The sequence below is a fragment of the Schistocerca piceifrons genome, chromosome 8 (assembly GCF_021461385.2).
Source record: "Schistocerca piceifrons isolate TAMUIC-IGC-003096 chromosome 8, iqSchPice1.1, whole genome shotgun sequence".
NCBI classification, from domain to species: domain Eukaryota; kingdom Metazoa; phylum Arthropoda; class Insecta; order Orthoptera; family Acrididae; genus Schistocerca; species Schistocerca piceifrons.
In genome coordinates, this window is record NC_060145.1 from 396,171,857 (window position 1) to 396,198,411 (window position 26,555).

General features: G+C 43.8%; 1 protein-coding gene across 1 annotated transcript in view; it reads left to right on the forward strand.

The window, feature by feature from the left end:
* LOC124712377 overlaps window positions 1-26,555 on the forward strand; it is a 395,369-nt gene that overhangs the window by 118,329 nt on the left and 250,485 nt on the right. The window contains exon 2 of the mRNA XM_047242672.1: window positions 20,850-20,998. Coding sequence (XP_047098628.1) covers window positions 20,892-20,998 — 107 coding nt within the window. The 5' untranslated portion in view covers window positions 20,850-20,891. The remainder of the gene's footprint in view (window positions 1-20,849; window positions 20,999-26,555) is intronic.

A 26,555-nucleotide genomic window follows, 5' to 3' on the forward strand; every position in this document is an offset into this window, starting at 1 on the left:
GAAAATGTAATCACGTGTCAGTTCTAGTATAATATATGTGTTTATTGAATACCCGTTTATCATCTGCATTTCTTCTTGGTGTAGCAATTTTAATGGCCAGTAGTGTACTTTCAGAATACCTGAGGAAGCCCTAGACAGACGAAACGCGTGATAAATAAGCTACAAATTTCCAGCCTATAGCTGTTTTTATATTCAATTAACATCCAGAGGAAATGGCCCGAATCTGTGAGCTGCAGTCGAGCAATGCTGCCACGTTCTGCGGCAGCAGTGAAGAACAAGATGAGGAATTCAGCAAAGTACAACGGAGCAGAGTGAGACTCTGCTGTGAGTGTAGCGCAGTGGCACTGAGAAAACAGTGGCATAGCTGGAGGTGATTGACCGAACAGAAATGACTTCATCCACCTGCTCTGCGGCGGGTGAACGGGCAATTTTAGTGGTTCCCCAGGGGCTGATTCGCATGGTCGGTTCTCATGTGGCGTAGTCACCGCCGTTTGTGACGCAGGGGCTAAACCGATTATGTAGATGGCCTTTGTCGTCGACGTGTCATCGCCCATCGACGGCAAAGATATGTGGAGTATCGGGAATGTCAGAAGCATTAGACACTGCTTATGCAATCATGTGTTCTGGCTACCACTATATAGCCGTGCTGTGTGTTTAAGCTTCTTATCGAGGCAGAAATTCAATCCTTCTAACTTGTTCACATGCTTTTGCTGAATAACTGGCTTCAGTGTGCTGGACAGCACGCTATTCATAGCTGAAGCTTTCTGCTAGCCAACGCTGACTACCTTTCAGGGAGTCCTTTGGAGGAACACAGAGGCGCGGATCAAATCTCAGTCACCGCTTGATTAAACGACATCGTTGTTGAACACAGGAAGAAATCCAGAACTCTGGAAAACAACAGAAACCTATAACTGCGAGGAACTGTGCAAAGCATAATTCCAATCAGCAAACATAGCGTTGTAGACAAAGAACTGTGATGGCTACTCGTCGTCTCAGCTCATCTACGGCCAATGACATGAATTATTTTCACGACGCCCCAACATCTAGGCCACCTGGAATTTTTGAAGATCATAGATAGAATCAGATGCTGGTCCCTACCGATCCGTTACACATTATGTGAGCCATTGGAAATAATGCCGTCGATGGAAGCACATACCGCTGTTACATCTGGGGCATCTGGTATCCATCTCCCGTCTAGCAGCTCCATTCAACTGAACTGGAATGGATCTCGTGGATAAGTTATCGCCGGCCGGGGGGGCCGTGCGGTTCTAGGCGCTACAGTCTGGAACCGCGCGACCGCTACGGTCCCAGGTTCGAATCCTGCCTCGGGCATGGGTGTGTGTGATATCCTTAGGTTAGTTAGGTTTCAGTAGTTCTGAGTTCTAGGGGACTGATGACCTGAGAAGTTGAGTCCCATAATGCTCAGAGCCATTTGAACCATTTGATAAGTTATCAAAATCGAGAAACGGACATCGATGGCTAATAGTTCGCATCGACTACTGCACTCAGCATGCTGTCACGAAAACTGTGTCGTGTGCTTGAAGCTCTGGAAGTTGCAAAGTCCCTTGCAGAAGATGTCATTTTGAAGCCTGGGTGATGATTTTTGATGCTCAAAAGTTTTTCTGTCGAGACTAATATCAGAGGTAGTTTCGTGCTGTAACATCACACGTAGGATGTCATCTGCCTACTTGCCACAAACGTATTGCCTCCCAGAACACTTTCATCTCGATAAAATGAACTGAAGATTCATATAGATCTTCTCGCAAATGTAAAGAATGACTCAACATCTTAGCTGTATTTCGTACAGAGCAATGTATGATCTAACTTGCACCAAATGCAAACTCATAGTGACCACTATTTTTCATTGCAAACTATTCGAATTTTGTGCACTGTGTTACTTAATTTCGAAATATCACAGTAACCGATAACTATGACCATTAACAGAATGACGGGAGGTTCATCAAGAAGCTGGCAAATGACGCTAAAGGTCGTGAGATTATAAAACTTTTAATGAGTAGTTTCCTCAAAATCGTCTGAGAAAGACTGCAGAGAATCCAACCGATATTCTGTCTTGTCTTGCATGTCAACCAGGATTGTTTGTGAGACGCCACCTTTCAGGCTGTGACACCAGACTCCTACAGAAATACTGATCTGCCAGCGCAGGTAGTAGTCAGCTGTAGTGAAACGGGCTACAAGTCGATGGATACAAGAAATAAACTTACAGCAAAACTTACTTCACCTGAGACCGGCTTATCACGGGGCTATAGATAGCTGCGTGTGATGATATGCAGCTTGCAAGTAGTCACCGAATTTGAGGCCTTTTGTAAAGCAAATTTCAATATTTCCCTAAAGTTAGGACTTTTATTTTATTTTTTTATGTTTTTTGGGATTAGTCTTCTCAGTTTCACATTTTTCTTCATTTACCTCGTCTGTTCCAGTTCCAGTATGTCACTGCGAGTGAAACAGTGGACGATACATGTGATTGTGCTGGTGTTTATCGGTGTATCATGTTCCATCTGTAGCGGCCACAGGAGTTTGTGTTTACAGCTGGCGGTATTGTTTGCAAATCAAACAGAATACACGGGGGCTGAGTATCGGTCCTGCTGCCGATCCTCCCCAATAAAACTCGCATGACACACGCACACTGCATTGCAGCTGTAGAGCGCATGGTGGTGCTGATGAATTGTAATTTGCTCTCCACGGCTGGAGGACATCCGGTGTGAAAACAGAACTGAAACACAATGTGCATCTGGAAATTTCGAAGTGGAGTCTTGCTGGTGCTGGTGACCACAGCGTCCAGTGAGCAGTAATTCAGTCTCGACGTTTGGCCATCCCAAATGGGATGTGGTGCACCATAAGCTGTTTCTGAGCCGGGCGCTGGTGGCCGAGCGGTTCTAGGCGCTTCAGTCTGGAACCGCGCGACCGCTACGGTCGCAGGTTCGAATCCTGCCTCGGGCATGGATGTGTGTGATGTCCTTAGGTTAGTTAGGTTTAAGTAGTTCTAAGTTCTAGGGGACTGATGACCTGAGATGTTAAGTCCCATAGTGCTCAGAGCCATTTGAACCATTTTTTGAAGCTGTTTCTGGTCTAGGTGTATATCATATGTTTGGCTGTCTTGCATTGGTACCATAAATAATAGAGTGAAGTGCGATATTCAGCATCCAAATAGACTGGACTGTCCTAAAGATAAGTGTATAAATTAAAAAAAAAAGGTTCTCAATTCTCCTTAAAAGTATTACATCAGAGAATGCTGGAGGTCATATGCAGTTGCACATTATCTTGGTTGGCGCTGTATATTGCTGGCAACAATATTTGAGCCAAGAAAATCACCTAAAACGGATCTGTAAACATTATTACTTACCTATTTTTTGAGTGTCTCCTTTCACTTCAATGGTAATCACAACATAACTGTTAATCACGCGCTCCATTACAAATACTGTAATATGTTGCGGAGTGGGAGGGAGGAGGGGGAGGATAAAGTTTGACTTGAACGTTTAGCCTAGTGTAAAATAATTTAAAACTAGTCCCCGTGGCCTGTAGTATAAATTGGTACCTCAGTGCTCATAACCCCAAAGACACCACGTCTGTGTATTCATTTGATTTTCAAGACATTCAGTAAAATCAACTCCGCAATGAACGATTTACATGTCCCGTCGCACTGTTTTGGTTGTTTCTTTTCTGCTCACGTTGTCTGACACATGCTGCCAACAACTTGTAACTTCCACATAGAAATATCACAAGAAAGAGGAACTGCACAACAGTTTAAGCATATGTTAAGGTATCCATACACACACACACACACACACACACACACACACACACACACACACACACACACACACACACAGTCCAGTAGCATTAATGTTACCATCGCCTAAGTTCGACGTCAACGTGCAACAACCACTCAAAACCGGTAGGTGGCAGCAGGAGCAGTTGAGAGTATACAAAGCGTGTCGGAGGGCAAAAGGAAACGTCTGTTGCTATGCAGAAACGAAGTGATTTACGTGACGTCCAAATGGGCATGATCATTGGCTTTTGGGCCAAGAGTGGAAATATATCGGTAATGGCTAATATCGTAAACTGTTCGCATGCCCCAATGGTGTCAAAATGGCGCTATCCAAAACCGACGCCGAGGCAACTGTCCAGTACCACCGGCCATGGAAGACAAGAGGTGAATGACAGCTGCGTAAATATGTACGGGCGAATAAACGTGTAACTGTGAATTTGGTCGCCAACCTTTTTATGCAGGATTTTGAAGAGAGAGCGCTTGAATCAGCTGCCCTGAAGCCAACAGTTTTTTTGGCGGTATGTGGATGACACTTTCATAGTGTGGCCTCATGGAGAAGATAAATTAATGGAGTTTCTACATCACCTCAACTCCATTCATAGCATCATCCTGTTCACCATGGAAATAGAGAAAGCTGCTTGTTTGCCTTTCTTGGATGTCCTGGTTCGAAGGAAGAATGATGGTTCTCTAGGGCATTCAGTTTACCGGAAACCCACTCATACTGTTTTGTACCTGCAAGCATCGAGTTGCCATCACACATCGCAAACCATGAGTTTGCTTAAAACACTTGTTCATAGAGCTCCTACTGTCTCAGATCTAGATAGCTTATCTCAAGAACTCGCCCATCTAAATACAGTATTCAGCGAAAATGGGTATTCCATCCGGCAGATTAACAGGGCACTAACAGTTAAAACTAAGAAGCAGGAAGTGAATAAAGAGTTGAACATGCCGGAACAATCTTTAGCCTCTCTTCCTTTCGTTGGCAACACTTCGTTTCAAATAGCAAGAATCCTCCGAAAATTTCAGGTGAAAGTGGTTTTCCGCCCACCATCGAAGATTGCGGACCTTGAGGGATCATTTAAGGACAATCTGTTACTACGAAAGGCCGGAATTTACAAGATATCGTGCCAATGTGGTATGACTTACATAGGTCAAACCACACGCACCGTGAAAGAACGCTGCACTGAACATCAACGTTACACCCACCTTTTGCAGCCAAGCATGTCCGCTATTGCTGAACATTGTATTTCTACTGGACATTCAATGGAGTATGAGAAAAGAATGATTTTGTCCACAGCAACGTCTTTCTGGGACTCCATTATTAAAGAATCCGTAGAAATACGACTGGTGGAAAATCTGTTAAACCGTGACAGCGGCTACCAGCTGGACAGTGCATGGAATCCCATCATCTCCACGATTTGCTCAAATCGAAGACCACAGAGTGCGTCGACGTCCGTGGCAAACAGCAACGCAGAGGGCGACTGAGTTCCGCTATTCCACCAGCGAGGGCGCTGTCGGTGGGCAGTGTTGGTTCAACTATCAAGTTTGCGACGCATGCGCAGAATAGTTACAGTACGCTATATATTGCGGAGCGGAGGACGTTATCGCCAGTCTGCGACGGCTCACCTGAAGATGACTGACAGGTGCCCAGTTGAAATATCGTGCGAAGTATTGAACGACGGCCGGCTGCAAGCGCGAAATTTGTTTGAACAAACGTGTAACTGTTGCACAACTGACCGCCCAATGAACCAAGGGGCTAACAACTGTATGTCCTTAACAACCGTTCAGCGAACGTTGCTGCGAATTGGCCTCAGCAGCAGGGCTCATGTTGATGCACCCGCGCGGCTACTTTTCACAGTAACAAAGGCTGACATTTGTACGGCAGTAAAGCAACTGAACTCCCAGTGAGTGGCGACAGGTGACCTTCTCAGATGACTCACGTTTTATGCTCCCTCGGATATACGGTCATTTGCGTGTACAGCGTTAAAATAAACATCCCGTAACAGCTATCAGGAGGGCCCAGGTAGGAAGAGCAAGCGTTACTGTCATGTTAACGTAAGTGGGCATTGTATAAGTTATATCTAATGAATCCTGATATTACACCATTTGTGACCAGAAGATAATACAAAAAAGAGAACTTATCGCAGTTTTGGGAACTTGCTAAACGATCCTTATTGCCTCGACTGAGCCTTACACTATCCAACATGAACCACATGTCACATAAAAAGTTGATTCAGGTAGGAGAGGAATAACAGAAGGAACTTGGGAAGCAAGGAATCATATTCTCGAGAACACAATAACAAAATTTTAAAATTGAACATTCCTATCTGTCGTCAATTTTTTTTTTTTTTTGGAGTAGTAAGTCATCAGAGGGTGTTCAAACACCAAATCATGTAAAATGAATATGTTGTTGTGGTCTTCAGTCCTGAGACTGGTTTGATGCAGCTCTCCATGCTACTCTATACTGTGCAAGCTTCTTCATCTCCCAATACTTACTGCAACCTACATACTTCTGAATCTGCTTAGGGTATTCATCTCTTGCTCTCCATCTACGATTTTTACCCTCCACGCTGCCCTCCAATACTAAATTGGTGATCCCTTGATGCCTCAGAACATGTCCTACCAACCGATCCCTTCTTCTGGTCAAGTTGTGCCACAAGCTCCTCTTCTCCCCAATTCCATCCAATACCTCCTCATTAGTTATGTGATCTACCCATCTATAGCATTCTTCTGTAGCACCACATTTCGAAAGCTTCTATTCTCTTCTTGTCTAAACTATTTATCGTCCACGTTTCACTTCCATACTTGGCTACACTCCATACAAATACTTTCAGAAACGACTCCCTGACACTTAAATCAATATTCGATGTTAACAAATTTCCCTTCTTCAGAAACGCTTTCCTTGCCACTGCCAGTCTATGTTTTATATCCTCTCTACTTCGACCATCATCAGTTATTTTGCTCCTCAAATAGCAAAACTCCTTTACTACTTTAACGAATATAAGAGAACTTTATCGATCCTCATTGGAGGAGGAGTAGGAGAAGGAGATTAGTCGTTAACGTCCCGTCGACAACGAGGTCATTAGAGACGGAGCACAGGCTCGGATTAGGGAAATATTCGGAATGAAACCAGCCGTCCCCTTTCAAAGTAACCATCCTTGCATAAGCCTGAAGCGATTTAAAGAAATCACACAAAAACTAAATCAAGATGGCCGAATGCGGGTTTTTACCGTCGTCCTCCAGAATACGAGAAAGTGCTCTTGCTGTCATACGAAATAACATCCAAAACGATAACTCTAGGTGTTGCTTCTGTATGTATGGCACGCAGAGAGGTTGGCTGCAGGCTCTCAAATGGCCTCCTTCTAATCAACACACAGCCATCACTGGTACCGAGGTTCAACCATCTTCCATCAGAAAACACGGCAGACTTCAGCCCTGCCCTCCGGTGAGCACCGCGGAAGTCTCATATGGCGACGGTTTTAGGTCAGTGGAATGCATGCTGCAGGGCGTCTGGGTCTGAGCTGTCCTTGGAGTAACAGATTTGTTGTAAGAGTTCGTTGTGTCACTGTGGTGCCAACTGCTGCTTAAATTGCTGCTGCAGATCCATACGATTCCTCAGAGCCATAGCCTGAACAAGATGATCGTCCCTCTCGGTAGTGCTACGTGGCCGCTCGTAGCCCGGTCTTCGTACGACCGTACTTCCCGTAACCACCGCTGTCAACAGTAATGTACAGTGGATACATTCCTGCCAAGTCTTTGTGCAATATCGCAGAAGGAACATCCAGGTTCTCGTAGCAGTATTACATGACCTGGTTCAAAGTTAGTGAGATGTTGATAGTGACGTCACTGTCGCCTGAGAGGCATTCTTGACTAACATCGGTTCACGACGTCAGTCTTAAAGGTGCCTGACGCTCACGAACGTTACTGAGTCTATTTAAAGGAAACCTCATTGACATCTTCACAGTGGCGCTGCTAACGCCACTCTTATGCGACTGGGACGAAATCTGAATCTGCTTCATCTCTAAGATGTAGAAACACGCCAACGAACTTTCGTTTATGTCGCACATCTCCTTCTTGGTTTTGTGATTTTATTCCATCAGTTTTGTATTAAGGGAGTGTATTTTTTATGAATGAAAAATCTTCAGATAAGCATGAGGGGGTTTCAAGGAGAAAGACTGAGCAAGAATGAATTAGTTGATGTGCAATAGTGACCAAAACATAAGGCTGAAATAATCTTTCTTGTGGTGTCTCACCGTCACGAAACTTGACGATATGTAGAAGCATCTGTTGCATTATAGCACAGAAGTGAAAGAGATACACAATGAGACAAATTCAAAGACAATATATAAACTAAAATCATGACGATTCATATGGACCAATGTACGAGGGAGAGTAAAATCAAAACCTTAAATTTGTAATAACAAATCGAAATTTCACGCCCTTAGCCTGTAAGTTGGTAAGCGTGCTACAAACAGCGTGCAGAATGGCCGTAGGCGGCAGCATAGTGCAGATGCACACATACCGTCACAGTATCAGTATAAAGATGGCCGCCCCACTTGCGACTTGCACCAGGGAAGAACAGCGTTCTGTTATTCGGTTTTTGTGTAGTGAAAGTGTGAAACCTATTGAAATTCATCGACGAATGAAGGTTCAGTACGGCGATGCAAGTTTGTCACAGCAGCAAGTCTACAAATGTAGTAGGAAGTTCGCAAATGTTCAAGTTCAGTGGAAGACGCTCCTCGTCCAGATCAGACACAACGAGTTGTGACTCCACAGAACATTGCAGCAGTTGAAACCATAGTGAAGGAAAACCGCCGAGTGACACTGAATGGCATTTTAGCATATTTACAGATTAGTCATGGGTCAGCACACCACATTGTGCATGATGTGCTCCAGTTTCACAAATTGTCTGCAAGATGGGCGCCACTGCAGCTGAAATGAGAGAACGAACGTGTTGATGCTTGTGAAGAACTTCTTCGGCGCTATGAATTAGAAAGTGATGGCTTCCTTGCGAGAATCGTTACTGGGGACGAAACCTGGGTTCACTTCCACCAACCGGAAACGAAGAGAGCGAGCAAGGATTGGCGCCATTCCTCATCACGAAAAAGGCGTCATTTCGGAGCAAATGGTTCAAATGGCTCTGAGCACTATGGGACTCAACTGCTGAGGTCATTAGTCCCCTAGAACTTAGAACTAGTTAAACCTAACTAACCTAAGGACATCACAAACATCCATGCTCGAGGCAGGATTCGAACCTGCGACCGTAGCGGTCTTGCGGTTCCAGACTGCAGCGCCTTTAACCGCACGGCCACTTCGGCCGGCTATTTCGGAGCACTACATGCCTAGAGGGACCACTGTTACCAGTACATCATACACACATCTCCTAAAAAATCTTCTGCGGCCTGCAATCAAATCAAAACGACGTGGATTGCTGTCAGCAGGTATCCTTTTGCCACATGAAAATGCAAGGTCCCACACTGTCCGTACAACAGTTGCAACAATCACAGACCCGCATTTTGAGTGTCTTCCTCATGCACCATTCTCACCAGACCTTGCCCCAAGTGATTTCCATATGTTTGGACCACTCAAAGACGCAATGGGAGGAAAGAAGTTCCGTTCTGATGAAGAGGTACGTAGGTACGTTACGCGGTGCAGGAGTCGTTGCCCGGACTACCAAAAGAATTTTTTTCTAAAGGAATTTATGCCCTTTGTAAGCGCTGGAGGACTTGCATTGAACGTGGGGGAGATTATGTTGAAAAGTGATACAGCTTTGTACCACTTTTGCACAATAAATAATATTTAAAACAATATTTAAGGGTTTCATTTGACTCGCTCTCGTACATTACAAAAGGCAGGGTATGGTACTTAACAAGGTGTGTGATCACCACATAAGTAGAGCATACACTGTAATGTGCTCCCGTGCTGGATACAAGGCAGGTAAGGAGTTCTTCCGCCACTAGCGCGGTTGACAAGGTTGACAAATGCTGGATGCTTGTTGGTGCAAGAAGACGTTTTTCAATACGTCTTCCCAACACACCCCACACGTACTTGATGGGACTGAAAGGCAGTGCAACGGATAGACCCGTCCTTTCGCCGAATGTATCCTCATTCCGCACTCTTCGATGCGGTTGCGCGTTGTCATCTACAAAAATAGTTCGGGCCGAATGCACCCATGAAAAGATACACATGGAGGAATGTCACAGTATCGTTGAACGGTGTTTGTACCATGTTCAAATATTTGCTTCTCATGCAGCATTATGCCTCCCCACAACATAACACCTGGACCACCAAACTGATAATGTGAGGCAACGGGTTCCCACGTTTCGGCGTATTACGATATGTCCAGCATTGTCGAACATGAAATTTTGGTGGTCCAGATCTTATGCTATGGGAAGCATAATGTTGCAGGGGCGTACAGACCTCCAGATCTTTCAACGCAATACACTTATCAGTATATATTACTGTAACAGTGTATTCCTTGCCCATGTGCGTATTTTCAGGGGTACATTCGGCCCTGGCGTAATTTTTATGAATGCCAATGCGTGCCCACATCAAATGGCGCGGATGGAGGAGTTCTTGGCACGAGAGTATAATCGTGGAATTGACTGGCTTGTCCATTCCTCCGATTTAAATCCCATTGAGCACGTGTGGGATTCGGTGGTAGACGTATTTCAGAACGCCCACATGCACCAACGATCAGCTGTGGATAAATGGAGCAGAAAGACCCCTTAACAAACTTGTGGTCCTCATGAAAACACGTTGCCAAGCACCCTTTACCGTCCGTGGTTATCACACACCCTGTTAAGGATCATGAGCTGCCTTTGTAATGTATAGACACAATCATTACATCTCGGTGACTTCAGTGTAATTGTTGTCTTTGATTAAAAATGTCACTTCTGTTTGTCTCATGTGTGCCATGTAAGTGGATTAAGAATGGAACAGACCCACTGTGCTTTAATAAAAAACATCAGAAAATGCGGTGGAAACAGACAATGCAGTATCTCGAGTCAAAAAAGAACGCAGAAATGTCAACGGGGAAAGCTAATAGAAATTCATGCATCTATAAATGTATCGATGCGCAAGCGTACAACTTACAACTTAATATGTTGGCGAAAATCCTGCCAAAACCACGAGACAATTCCGGTACTATGTAAAATCGCTGAGCAGGTCGAAAACTTGTATTGAGTCATTCGTCTAGAGGTCTTGTGTGGTCATACAAGACAGCAAAAGCAATGCTGAAATTTTAATTTCTGCAGTTAACAAATCGTTTGATCATCATATACGCTCTCGTATGGAGGACACAGAAAAAAACCTGACATATTTGGCGTTGAGAAGAAATTCAGAGTTTAAAACAAGTCACCGGATGGAATTCGATTTCGACTCTGCCCATTACTTAGCTTATATTTATCAAGAGTCTTTGCCCCAGCATAAACCCAAAGGATTAATAAAAAGCGCAGGTGACTCCGGTGTACAAGGACAGACCCACAGAACTACAGACCAATATCGTTAATATCGGTCTGATGCCGAATACTTGAGTATTCTAAGTTGCAATACAATAAATTTGCTTTTCAGCTTCTGTCCACAAATCAGCACGATTTTAACAATCATTACTCATGCGAAACTCAGCTTGCCTTTTGCTCCTGTGACAATCTGCAAAGCATCGATGAATGGCAATAGGCAATTTCCGAATTCCCACATTTCCGGAAAGCATTAGACACCGTGCCTCACTCCATATTGTTCACGAAGGTACGAGCATTCGGGATAGGTTCAAAGACATGTGAGCGTCTCGAAGACTTCTTAAATGATGGACTCCAATACGTTGTCCTGGAGGGAAAGAGTTCATCAGAGACAAGGATGTCGTCAGGAGTGGGCCAGGGATGTGTGAGACGACTTACTCTCTATGTACGTAAGTGATCTGCCGCACGGGGTGAGCAGCACTCTGTGGCTCTTCTCCTGATGATGCTGTAGTGTACGGGAAAGTATCTCTGTTGATTGGCTGTAGGAGGGTAGAAGATGACTACCTCTTGGTTGTGTTGAATGGCAGTAATTTTTTACTTTGCGTTATTGGGATAACTGTACAGAAGTGTTGCACAACCATTAAGGATACTAGCTGCAGAACAGTTGTGCGACCCATTCTTGAGTATTCTTTGAGAGCTTGGATTCCCCACCAACTGGAATTAATGGAAGGGCAATTCAGAGGTGTGCTGCTAGGTTTGCTACCGGTAGGTTCGATCTACATGCGAGTATTACGCAAATGCTTCATCAATTGGAATGGGAGTAGCGATTAAAATTCTTCTGGTTATTATGCCGCGTCACTGCTAAAAACTAACAACAATAATAATCTAAAACCGGCATTTCGGCCGAATTGCAACGGCCTTCCTCAGGGCACGACTGGTTTTGCATGGATGTAGTCAACAATCTTAACACTGCAGGTGTTTGCGAACTACGGTGTGAGTGCCTACATAGGAGAAACAGGGAGACCTGTCAGCTTACGAGTAGCAGAACACGAACGCTATGTACGATTACAACAACATAATATATCGGCGATGGGGGAACACCACCGTGACTGTGGACAACCTATCAGGTTCCAGGAAGTCCGAGTACTGACAAAACAATCGTGGATGCGAGAACGCAGAATACGGGGGCGATTGAAATTATTAAGCAACCTGAAAAAGTGCCCTCTACCTATAACAATTGTGCATCTGTTATTATTTCACCGTATATACACTCCTGGAAATTGAAATAAGAACACCGTGAATTCATTGTCCCAGGAAGGGGAAACTTTATTGACACATTCCTGGGGTCAGATACATCACATGATCACACTGACAGAACCACAGGCACATAGACACAGGCAACAGAGCATGCACAATGTCGGCACTAGTACAGTGTATATCCACCTTTCGCAGCAATGCAGGCTGCTATTCTCCCATGGAGACGATCGTAGAGATGCTGGATGTAGTCCTGTGGAACGGCTTGCCATGCCATTTCCACCTGGCGCCTCAGTTGGACCAGCGTTCGTGCTGGACGTGCAGACCGCGTGAGACGACGCTTCATCCAGTCCCAAACATGCTCGATGGGGGACAGATCCGGAGATCTTGCTGGCCAGGGTAGTTGACTTACACCTTCTAGAGCACGTTGGGTGGCACGGGATACATGCGGACGTGCATTGTCCTGTTGGAACAGCAAGTTCCCTTGCCGGTCTAGGAATGGTAGAACGATGGGTTCGATGACGGTTTGGATGTACCGTGCACTATTCAGTGTCCCCTCGACGATCACCAGTGGTGTACGGCCAGTGTAGGAGATCGCTCCCCACACCATGATGCCGGGTGTTGGCCCTGTGTGCCTCGGTCGTATGCAGTCCTGATTGTGGCGCTCACCTGCACGGCGCCAAATACGCATACGACCATCATTGGCACCAAGGCAGAAGCGACTCTCATCGCTGAAGACGACACGTCTCCATTCGTCCCTCCATTCACGCCTGTCGCGACACCACTGGAGGCGGGCTGCACGATGTTGGGGCGTGAGCGGAAGACAGCCTAACGGTGTGCGGGACCGTAGCCCAGCTTCATGGAGACGGTTGCGAATGGTCCTCGCCGATACCCCAGGAGCAACATTGTCCCTAATTTGCTGGGAAGTGGCGGTGCGGTCCCCTACGGCACTGCGTAGGATCCTACGGTCTTGGCGTGCATCCGTGCGTCGCTGCCGTCCGGTCCCAGGTCGACGGGCACGTGCACCTTCCGCCGACCACTGGCGACAACATCGATGTACTGTGGAGACCTCAAGCCCCACGTGTTGAGCAATTCGGCGGTACGTCCACCCGGCCTCCCGCATGCCCACTACACGCCCTCGCTCAAAGTCCGTCAACTGCACATACGGTTCACGTCCACGCTGTCGCGGCATGCTACCAGTGTTAAAGACTGCTATGGAGCTCCGTATGCCACGGCAAACTGGCTGACACTGACGGCGGCGGTGCACAAATGCTGCGCAGCTAGCGCCATTCGACGGCCAACACCGCGGTTCCTGGTGTTTCCGCTGTGCCGTGCGTGTGATCATTGCTTGTACAGCCCTCTCGCAGTGTCCGGAGCAAGTATGGTGGGTCTGACACACCGGTGTCAATGTGTTCTTTTTTCCATTTCCAGGAGTGTATTAATGGCGAATATTCTTTTTAATAAAACGATTTTTAAGGTAATAACATATGAATAATTTTTTTGAGTGGACCATGAAACGAAAAATTTACACTAATTTAAAATTTCTTTATAAAGAAACATAAAATACAAATAAAATGTACGGCCCTCATCGTACTGGCGGCGAGGTGAATTGGGCGCGGCGGAAGAGGACTCGGCGTGGCGTTGTATACGTTCTGACGTAGGGAAATCCACTCCACCACCAATCAAAACAAAGAAGAGGAAACACACATTTTCGAAAGAATATCTACATTTTAATTGTATTTTATGTTTCTTTATAAAGAAATTTTAAATTAGTGTAAATTTTTCGTTTCATGGTCCACTCAAAAAAGATTATTCATATGTTATTACCTTAAAAATCGTTTTATTAAAAAGAATATTCGCCATTAATATATACGGTGAAATAATAACAGATGCACAATTGTTATAGGTAGAGGGCACTTTTTACTGTTACCAGTCAGGTTACTCTTAAAAACTGCGATATAAGGCTTTAACAGATTGAAATTTACTTTACTTATGACAGCGAACCGAATGTTCTGTACGGATAAGCTACTCTGTAACTACAATATATGATCTGAAGATGGGCAGCAAGCCCGAAAACGGTAATTGAAAATAAAGAATAGCGATCGAAGACTGAAACGCCATATTTTATCTATTTATGTTGTTGCTTATCGGTTTCATCTGACATTTTTTCATTTAGTCTCTTGTGGCACAATACTTTGATAGAATGTTCTTGGAGTAGGTGCACCTAATAAGTTCTCACACCCACCGGGGCGTTTATGCGAGGTTCCTTCCTCCCTCCCCCCCCCCCTTTTCTTTAAAATAAGAGCACTTTTCAGTAAAAGCGATCTGATGATATGATAATACAATCAAGCTTCTGTGAACTCTTGTGTCTTTTATTCTTACACATCACTTTTCATTTGCAAGAATACCGTGAATTACTGAAGTTGTACCTTTAGCTGCCCAATATTCATTTACGGGTATTGCGATTTTTAAAAGGTGTTTGTTATTCGTAATTCATCGTGTGCAGCAAACTCTGTTAGCGTCATTCCATTGATATTCAGTGTATTGTAACTCTTTGTACGAACTATATCGTTAGGAGTGTCTTTCCTACTTGGGCATTTAAGTCTACCATGAGAAGGATATAATACTTTTTTATTTTTTATTTTTGCTATAGTGTTTTTCCTTCTTATGGTGCATATAAAGACAGTAGACTCAGCATAAGATGTAGCACTAGTATTCTGTTATTTATAAATTTGTACGAATGTATTCTGCTCTTTAACACTTTTTTGCACTGAAATGAAGGCTCCAGCAGCAGCTGTTTCTTCTTGCAATACACTGCAATAGATCATTACATAATTCTGAATAATTCCGTCTTAGTAACCCATAAACTCGAACATTACGCAAGTGTCACAGACGACCATTCCAGTAATTGCTCTTCACTTGTCGAGCTTTTGGTTTCATCAACGTTGAGTATTTCGTAGCAAAACGTGTATCAGCTCTCTAGGCGGTTGTTTGAGACAGTTTACGCAAACCGAGTACCACTGTTTATGAAGCGTCGTCTGCCTGCTTGGATGTAACCTGCTGTACGGTTCGTTCCGTCACCTTGACGTTACGTGACGTTTCATTACAGACCGCTGCAGCCGGGGCAGCGTTATTTGAGCGGACAGGGTGACGGATGAAAGCGGCAGATTACTGGCTCACCTCAGCGAAGACGGCGTGCCGGCCGGCTCTTTTAGCGCGCACTTTGCCGCAATTGCCGGGAGTGCACTTAAATCAACCTGGCGGAGCGGTCTACCGGGGGCGCGGTGGGCGTGTTCGCAGCGCAGCGCCGCGAGTGACCAGAGCCATCTGTTAGCCAGGGGGCGAACCTCACCGCTCCTCACGCTAATGGGCCTCGGACGTGCCGTGGCGCCGGCGGTCGGTTTCGCGGAGGTTCGTCGCAGAAGACCTCGCGCTAAGTTGCTGCTCCTTCTACTGTTCTCGTACTAAAGGTTGAGGTTGAGGTCCGACTGCGATGGTTAAATGTTTTTTCAACATGCTCGAGTGAATGTAGACATATATCGGTTAATTAACACTGGTGGACCATTGGTTTAAAATTATGGTACGCTAAAGAGCGTGGTCTCAGCATGGCGGTACCGGTGTATGACTATTCGCTCTTGTTAAAACTAAAAGCAATGCTCGTTAACGACAGCCAGAACCATAAAAATCTTCACGTGCAGTCTCCAGTATATCTGTTAAAAAGAGTCGATGATGTAAGATGAGTGGTTGATCACGGAAATAATAAGATGGGCAAACAACCCAAAAACAGAATGAGATTTTCAGTCTGCAGCGGAGTGTGCGCTGATATGAAACTTCCTGGCAGATTAAAACTGTGTGCCGGACCGAGACTCGAACTCGGGACCTTTGCCTTTCGCGGGCAAGTGCTTTACCAACTCTCTTTCTTTCTTCTTTTTAAAAAAAAAATCTCATTTTGTTCGCTTTTGTTCGTTGCATGGGCTCGGGGCGGACGTCGTAAGACATCCGTTAAAGTTCGTTGTTGATCCATTAACTCAGTTTTTTTTTTATTACAGAGGGCAGCTAACCCTCTGACCAAACACGCTTTTTTGCATTTTGTTCGTTGTTGATCGTTGTGTTTGGTCGTTGCGGACGTCACATGACATCCGGTCCAGTACGTTTGTTGATCCTTCCACTCAGCTTTTTATTACAGAGGCCAACCAGCTCTCTGACCGAACATGCTGAGCCACCGTGGCGGCAAACACGCTGAGCTACCGTGCCGGCTTCCAACTAAGGTACCCAAGCACGACTCACGCCCCGTCCTCACAGCTTTAATTCTACTAGTACCTCGTTTCCTACCTTCTGCAAGGTTCGCAGGAGAGCTTCTGTGAAGTTTGGAAGGTAGGAGACCAGATACTGGTAGAAGTAAAGCTGTGAGGACGGGGCGTGAATCGTGCTTGGGTAGCTCAGTTGGTAGAGCACTTGCCCGCGAAAGGGAAAGATCCCGAGTTCGAGTCTCGGTCCGGCACACAGTTTTGATCTGCCAGGAAGTTTCAACCCAAAAACACGTTAAAACCGTTGTAAAATTAAATTGGGCAGAAGTTCTGACGTCACAGAAAATGTCAACAGTTTTCTTGCCTTCGTCTCGTCATCGCCTCAACTGGAGGGTAAGTCTCTCGGTAGTCCAGAGACTTCCTTCCTAGCAGCGTACAAGAACACTAACGTAAAACATGCCACACCGCGAATGCGACGCTGCAAAAATGACATTCCGTTGTATCTTCATGCTGCAAAAGATAGCGTACATCATGTGGCTAAGTACAAGACTAACATGAGCAGCACGGACCTTAAGTATCCTGAAAGATGTGCTATCATATAGCTTAGAGTTCTTAGTCTTCGCAATTTAACTATTGACTCAGTCTCCTTGTGAATATGAAGGAGACGTTTTGAGACAGCAGTCTGGAAAAGCCATTTTCAAAGAGAGTTATAACATTCCCTGTAGAAACTAATTATTTTGTTGAATACACTAGCTACATTCAGAAAGTGATTGTTAGATACATAGTAAGAAAAATGTACTTACTACGCTTATATCGTCAGCCTTGTGCTTGTGGCGACACGCTTCCTTAACGACTGTCCATATTGGATTAATTTATTCTATTTGGAGATCAAATGTTTTTTGCCTTCCTAATCACATTTTTATGCACCTTACAGTACTGTTTATAATGGACTACTCAGTTCAGTTGTGACTATTTCTAAAGGTCTGATATAATTCCCACTTTGTTCTACAAGCTACGTTTACCCCAGTGGTCAGCCACTCAAGTTGTGTGTTAGTGCTGGTACCGTGCCTTAAACATTTCCAATGGAAAACAACTTTCAAAGCACCTGAGAGAAGGAAACTATTATTATTATGTTTATCGTCTACGTTAGCAGCGCTATAAATATCGTGTCACACCTTTTCTTTGTTGTTTGTTGTTGTGGTCTTCAGTCCAGAGACTGGTTTGATGCAGCTCTCCATGCTATTCTATCCCGTGCAAGCTTCTTCATCTCCCAGTACTTACTGCAACCTACATCCTTCTGAATCTGTTTAGTGTACTCATCTCTTGGTCTCTCTGTACGATTTTTACCTTCCATGCTGACCTCCAGTACTAAATTGGTGACCCCTTGATGCCTCAGAATATGTCCTGCCAACCTATCCCTTCTTCTAGTGAAGTTGTGCCACAAATTTCTCTTCTCCCCAATTCAGTTCAATACCTCCTCATTAGTTATGTGATCTACCCATCTAATCTTCAGCATTCTTCTGTAGCACCACATTTCGAAAGCTTCTATTCTCTTCTTGTCTAAACTGTTTATCGTTCACTTTTCACTTCCATACATGGCTACACTCCATACAAATACTTTCAGAAACGACTTCCTGACACTTAAATCTATACTCGATGTTAACAAATTTCTCTTCATCAGAAACGCTTTCCTTGCCATTGCCAGGGTACATTTTATACCCCTTCTACTTCGACCATCGTGAGTTATTTTGCTCCCCAAATAGCAAAACTACTTTAAGTGTCTCATTTCCTAATCTAATTCCCGCAGCATCACCCGATTTAATTCGACTAGATTCCATTATCCTCGTTTTGCTTTTGTTGCTGTTCATCTTATATCCTCCTTTCAAGAAACTGTCCATTCCGTTCAGCTGCTCTTCCAGGTCCTTTGCTGTCTCTGACAGAATAACAATGTCATCGGCGAACCTCAAGGTTTTTATTTCGTCTCCATGGATTTTAATACCTACTCTAAATGTTTCTTTAGTTTCCTTTACTGCCGGCTCAATATACAGACTGAATAACATCTAGGATAGGCTACAGCCCTGTCCCACTCCCTTCCCGACCACTGCTTCCCTTTCATGTCCCTCGACTCTTATAACTGCCATCTGGTTTCTGTACAAATTGTAAATAGCCTTTCGCTCCCTGTATTTTAGCCCTGCAACCTTAAGAATACGAAAGAGAGTATTCCAATCAACATCGTCAAAAGCTTCCTCTAAGTCTACAAATGCTAGAAACGTAGGTTTGCCTTTCCTTAATCTATTCTCTAAGATAAGTCGTAGGGTCAGTATTGCCTCACGTGTTCCAACATTTCTACGGAATCCAAACTGATCTTCAGTGAGATCGGTTTCTACCAGTTTTTCTATTCATCTGTAAAGAATTTGCGTTAGTGTTTTGCAGCCGTGGGGTATTAAACTGATAGTTCGGTAATTTTCACATCTGTCAGCACATACTTTCTTTGGGATCGGAATTATTATATTCTTCTAGAAGTCTGAGGGTATTTCGCCTGTCGCATACATGTTGCTCACCAGATGGTAGAGTTTTGTCATGGCTGGCTATCAGTAGTTCTAATGGAATGTTGTCTACTCCCGGGGCCTTGTTTCCACTTAGGTCTCTCATTGCTTTGTCAAACTCTACACGCAGTATCACATCTCCCATATCATCTACCTTCTCTTCCATTTCCATAATATTGTCTCCATGAACATCGCCCTTGTATAGACCCTCTATATACTCCTTCAACCTTTCTGCTTTCTCTTCTTTGCTTGGAACTGGGTTTCCATCTGAGCTCTTGATATTCATGCAAGTGGTTCTTTTTTCTCCAAAGGTCTCTAATTTTCCTGTAGGCAGTATCTATCTTACCCCTAATGATACATGGTTCTACATCCTTACATTTGTCCTCTAGCCAATCCTGCTTAGCCATTTTGCACTTCCTGTCGATCTCATTTTTGAGACGTTTGTATTCCTTTTATCCTGCTTCATTTATTGCATTTTTGTATTTTCTCCTTTCTTCGGTTAAATTCAATATCTCTTCTGCTACCCGAGCATTTCTATTAGCCCTCGACTTTTTACCTACTTGATCCTCTGTTGCTTGCACTATTTCATCCCTCAAAGCTACCCATTCTTATTCTACTGTATTTCTTTTCCCCATTCTTGTCAATCGTTCATTAATGCTCTCCCTGAAACTCTCTACAACCTTTGGTTCTTTCAATTTATCCAGGTCCCATCTCCTTAAATTCCCACCTTTTTGCAGTTCCTTCAGTTTTAATCTACAGTTCATAACCAATAGATTGTGGTCAGAGTCCACATCATCTGCCCCTGGAAATGTCTTACAATTTAAAACCTGGTTCATAAATCTCTGTCCAACCTTTATATAATCTGTCTGACACCTTACAGTATCTCCAGGCTTCTTCCATGTATACAACCTTCTTTTATGATTCTTGAACCAAGTGTTAGCTATGATTAAGTTATGCTCTGTGCAAAATTCTACCAGGCGGCTTTCATTCCTTAGTCGCTTTTCATATTCACCTACCACGTTTCCTTCTCTTCCTTTTCCTACTATCGAATTCCAGTCACTTTCTCTTTAACGACGTTTAAAAAAGTTTCCATTATCACTGTATTGAAACTTGGAAATTTTTGTGTGTGTGTGTGTATGTGTGTGTGTGTGTGTGTGTGTTTTCTTTTAGTGTTAAAATTTGTGCATCATAGTCTGAAAGATCACTTACACTTTTACTAACGGAACGCCCTCTGATTGAATAATCAACAAGAATGTTGTCTGCTACTCTTCCTCTAGACTCTGGTTGGAAAGATTACTTTCTGCAACAGGTTATATGAATTAATGTGCCCTTCCAAAATTCTTTTCCTTGTATAAACACTTATAAACTTAATACTAAAGTCAGCACATTCTACTGATGTTTTCAGTAAAGTACAAATGTATATCTAGATGTAGCAAGTATTGTTGTGAGAGGCGACATGATTTTACTGTCTCCTGTAACCTGGAGGTGTCTAGTGTTGTGACTGGTGGTGGCAGTGAGAGGGAGCAGGGTGTGACGGAGCGGTGTGTGTGTGTGGCAGGTGATGCAGCCCTGGTGACAACCGCAGTCTGCCGACGCCGCCATGGGGAACAAGCTGAGCTGCTCGTGTGCGCCACTCATCCGCAAGGCGTACCGCTACGAGGACTCTCCGTGGCAGACGTCGCGCCGCAGGGATGGTCACCTGCTCAGGTGAGGTCCCCGAAACACAAACTTCTTCTCGCCTGTTGTAGTCATCGATCCAAAGATAAGTTGGACATTGCTCTCCACACTATCTTGTGCGAGGGATAGAGAATGAGGAAGGTATGGGGCTAGGGAAGAGTTTCCGCTGATGGTATGGATAACTAATTTGGGGGGGGGGGGGGGTCAGTCAGCCCGGCTAACCGCGCGGTCTAACGCGTTGCTTCCCGATTCCCGAGCGGAAAGGCGTGCCGGTCCCTGGCAAGAATCCGCCCGGCATATTAGTGTCGAGGTCCGGTGTGCCGGCCAGTCTGTGGATGGTTTTTAAGGCGGTTTTCCATCTGCTTCGGCGAATGCGGGCTGGTTCCCATTATTCCGCCTCAGTTACACTATGTCGGCAATTTCTGCGCAAACACTGTCTCGACGTACGCGTACGCTGTAATTACTCTACCACGCAATCATTCGGGGTTACACACGTCTGGTATGAGACGTTCCCAGGGGGGGGGGGGGGGGGTCCACTGGGGGCCGAATCGCACGAATGCCGGACATTTGCCACGCAGGACGTTTGCCACACTTGCCCCTTCGCCAGGTAGCTTGAGTAGCGATCCCTCAGGTAAGGGACGCCCTTCCCCGCACTACCTCTGTCCGCTTTCAAACCGCCGTCTCCACATCTTACTCGATACAACCAGCACGTAAGGGACCTTCTTCTTCGACATCTTGGCCAAATACAGAGCTTCTTTTCCGAAATCGAAATATTTATAACTTTTTGGAAACGAAAGCAATCCCGACGATGTGTCATATTGTAATTAGTTCTGCCAAGTATAAATATAGATTCATCTGTCTGTACGGTAGCTTCCTTTCACGCTTACTGATTGCGATAGAAACAGTCCATCGGCATGGGAGCAACAAGAAAGGAACGATGAAACGAGAATGCAAATGTACGCTAATCATTTCTTTTTTATCACTGCATTTGTGCCTACTTTAATTACTACAACTGCATACCCAAAAGACAATAGGGAAAGAATAAATGGGTTTGTGAATGTTTGAAAAGAAGAAGGACATACTCCATATTAATTTACGCTCTAAAAACATTAGTTAATAAACTGTAGCGGGACAATGTTCAAAACATAACTGAAAACACGTTCACTAAATAGAGATAAGAACATCTATGATTGACATGTCATCTAAAGTCGACTTACAATTTTAAAATGTTAGGAATATGGAAATGAAGTAATACAGAATGCTACGCTTGTAACGTACGTTGCTGTTCTACATTGTTTAGTTCTGGTATTTACAGGGTAACAGAGAAAGCATCTTAGGTTCTGGAGGGAAAAGCCGTAATTGTAATTATCTGCACTACAACAGAAACGAGAAGGACAACTTAAGGAAGGATAATGCAAGCTAACAATCGACTTTGAAGCAGGTAGTTCCTGTAACTTAGTATGGGCAGAGGTTATATTCGACAACCGGAATAAATTAATAATTGGCTCCTTTTACCGACCCCCTGTCTCAGATGAAACAGTTGCTGTACAGTTCAAAGAAAAGAAAACTTGAGTCTCATCACAAATAGGTACCATACTCATACAATTATAGTTGGCAGTTACTTCAATCTACCATCCGCATGTTGCCAAAAATACATTTTCATACCCTATTGTAAATAGAAAACAACTTCCGTAAATGTTCTAAATGCTTGTTTTAAAATTATTTTTAATAGTTAGTTGACGAGGCCTTCAAATTGTAAATGGTTACGAGAACACACTTGACCTCTTAGCCACAAATAATCCTGAGCATCACGACGGATACAGGGATTAGTAAATAGGTAGTCGTAGAGAGGCTCACTTCCGTAACAAAGAAATTCACCAAAACTAAACGCGAAGTATATCTATTTATAAAAGCAGCTAAAAATTCGGGTGACGTCTTTCTAAGAGATAGTCTCCAATCCTTCCAAACTATGTAAATGAAGACCATATGTAGCTTAAGTTCAAAGAAATAGTATCAACAGTGCTCGAGATATTCATACCAAATAAATTAATAAGAGACGGAACTGATCCCCCATGGTACACAAAACACGACAGAAAGCTGTTGCAGGAGCATCGCAAAAGGCACGTATAATTTAGACGAACGCAAAGTCTCCAAGATTGGTGAAGTTTTACTGAGGCTCGAAATTTGTTGCGGATTTCAATGCGAGATGCATTTAATAGTTTCCACAACGAAACTCGCTCTAGAAATGTGGCAGAAAATCCAAAGAGATACTGGTCCCATGTTAAGTAAAGCAGCGGAAAGGCTCAGTAAGTACCTTTACTTCGCGATAGCGACGGTAATGTTACTGATGACACTACCACTACAGTGGAGTTAGTAAATGCATTTTCCGAAATTCCTCCAACAAAGAAGACGAAGTAAATATTCCATAAATCGAAATGCGAACAGCTGCAAACATAATTTGGAAGTAGATATCCCTTGTGTTGCAAAGCAACTGAAATTACACTGTCAGTGACAGAGGAAATGATCAAATATCTTTTCAAAAAGTCTCTAATGTATAAGAAAAGTAGGTCTAATACATTTGTTTCTGATGTTCTTTAGTAACAATTAATTTTCAGTAGTAAGCTCCTTGCTTTTACTGACCTGTTTAAAGATAATCAACAATTTAGTAGGAAATTTTAATTTTTAAAGGACTATATCTAAATGTACTTAAGTAGATTTACATCTACTATAAATGTTTGCAGCTAAACTTAAATAAAAATATTTGAGGTGCCAAAATTGTCAACCTTAGCATCAGATCAGTTTTGGGATGTCGATTTTAGGTGCAATTCAAAGGTTCAGTTCCCATTTTCTTTTACGAAAGCGCATACTATCAGTTTAACAAACCATGATATTTTAGGTGATAGTTGCGATTCTGAAGCTTCAGAAAATTATTTTAGAACTCACAATTATTTAATGCTATGGGCATAATACTGGAAGGTAGAAAAAAGTTATCTTAACGTGACAACAATAGGGATACTTTTGTGAGGCTTGAAACACTTTTTAATTTTTACATTAAAGGCTGATTCGCATCACACTTTGCACAGGCTTTGGACCGTGAAAATGATAAATGACCATCTACCATTCTGGCGTGTGTAAAATCAGCCTAAACACGCTGAACTAATGTACACTCTATTTACAACTTAATATTGGCTCCGATAATGCTGCTGGAATGTTTTAATAATTTTATCTCAGTAACCTGCGAGGACTCAGTGGTCTTCATAGTTTTTAATACATTATTTTTAACATATTTTAGTCAAGTTTCTGAATATGGGCAATGGCTTTCAGCAAGGCCTAATGTTGCCAGTCTCTTCATAATTCTTTACGATTCTCTCTATCCTGTCGTCCAGGTTCAAGTACTTCTTCTTCCTCTTCTTACCTTCAAGATTCATTTCCAATTTCATGTACATGCAGTTTGTGAGCTCTGCTTCCTTTTTCAAGCACTCCACCAAATAGTTGATTTTAGGGTCAGGGTTTCCAATAATACTATTTATTTTGTTGTGCCATCCTTCAACTGCATTCGTCGTTCGGTGTCTTTTTCTGTAACAGTCCCACATTTCTGTTGCGATATCCTCATTCTCTAGCCAGTTACCCACAAAGTAATCAACAAATTGAGAGAACCTTTCGTTATCAGGAGCTTCTGCATGAATCTCAATCCATCCATTGCTTACTTCCTCCGGTTTTACAACTGCCAGCGGTGCACACATGCTGACGTGAAGTCTTAAATCCTCGTTCTAGCGGTACCCCTCAGTTACACCGAGAACTCGAATTCTTCTCCATAAACTCTTCTTCATATGTAAATAGAATCCATTTATTGCAGTTGTGGGAAAAACTTGACGAATGGCCGATATCGCAGCTGCCTCAAAGTCCACCTTTACTTGTTTAGGACACCACTCAGAGACTGCCTGTCTTATCAGACGAAACAGACGAACATATGCGTCTTTCTTCTTATTAGAGAGCAGTGCAAATACAGTAGGAAGAATGTTTGTTTCTTTAATCGGGTCTCCTAAGTCCACGTGTATGGTGTGGTTCTGTGCAAACTGCTTGCTGCATCCATCCATCCATAAAAAAATGGGAACATGTTTTTAAATTTTCTTTTCCTTTGCTTCCACTAAAAATCATTATTCTCACCTCTAATCTATCGTCTTCCAGAAGAAAACTACTGCCATCTCCCATTTTTAATAGATCTTCATGAAGATCAATTTCATAAGAGTTCTTAGGCTCTTGTTGGATCCCCCACTCTTGACTCCATCGACGATGCATGGTTCTCTTCATAGATTCTGAATTAGGCATCACTGTAACAAAGTCATAAACTTTATTATGTAGATTTCCCATTTCATCCGCGTATATGTGCGATAACTGTGTAGTTTCTTCTCGAGACCTTCTCTTTGCTCTTTCCACTTGCTTTCTCACTTTCAGAGCTGCATCATCAGGTGGTCCACAGAGATGTTCTAATACGCTCAACACTTCTCCGTTCCTCGAAAGCAGCTTTCCCTTGCAGTGATCCGTTTTTCGGCGTAAGCACACCGTGTAACAACACCTTCTTTAGATTCCCTCTGTTTAAGATACGCGTAACCTTTGTAATGAGTAGGAGGCCAGCCCTTGTTCGTTGTAATAACTTCCATACTGATGGTCACGTTAGGAACTTCGAAAGCAAAATGGGCGGGGGGGGGGGGGGGGGGGAGACAAGGGACCGAACCCTTTGGAGCAGGTAAAACCGTGGCAAATGTCCGGCGTGGCAAATGTCCGGCGTGGCAACTGTCCGGACACCGAATCGCGAAGTAACCCTGGGTTCGGTGTGGGGCGGCGGTCGGCGGTGGGGAAGGTGGACTGCTGTGGCCTGTTGTGGGGTTGTGAACCACTGAGAGCTATGGCGGGATGAGGCTTCTCCGTCGTTTTTAGATCCCCGGTTCAATACGCAATACACAATACATACAGTGTTACACGCCATGATAAAGGCTTGGTTAAATACCGGGTATGATGTTAATGGAAAAGCGTTATCACCAACTGAAATTGCATCTTCTAACAGGTCGAGAGTTGTAGACTCTATTTGCACGTAATGCGATTTGTAGTTCCAATTCTGGCGTCAATGCTTCACGCATTACAGTATCTTACTTCCTTATTATGTTATTGACTCTATTAGAAGAAACGTGCACTGCTCTGGGTATCGTTCTAAGACGATCAAAAGACCTTGTAGGGTCTTCCACATCAATTACTTTCACTACGGTCGCTGAACGACCTAGCTGACATCTTTTATTTATCCAGTCACGAAAGCAAACACGTTTCGCATTTCTTTTCTTAAGCTGTAATTTCATGCTACCAGAACTACACGACAACGGTACTCACAAAACGACGAAACTGAAATGTACAGTGGTGACGCTTTGCTTACGGTCATACACGAAACCATGCGCGTGCAACTCGCTTCACGCATCGAGCTGCTCAACTAAGTGCCGTCGTGTAAAATAGCTATTAGAATGCAAATAATTACTCTGTGGTGTCCGAGTGCGCACTTCTTGGTTCATCATATGTAATAGGGCTAGCCATAAAAAAA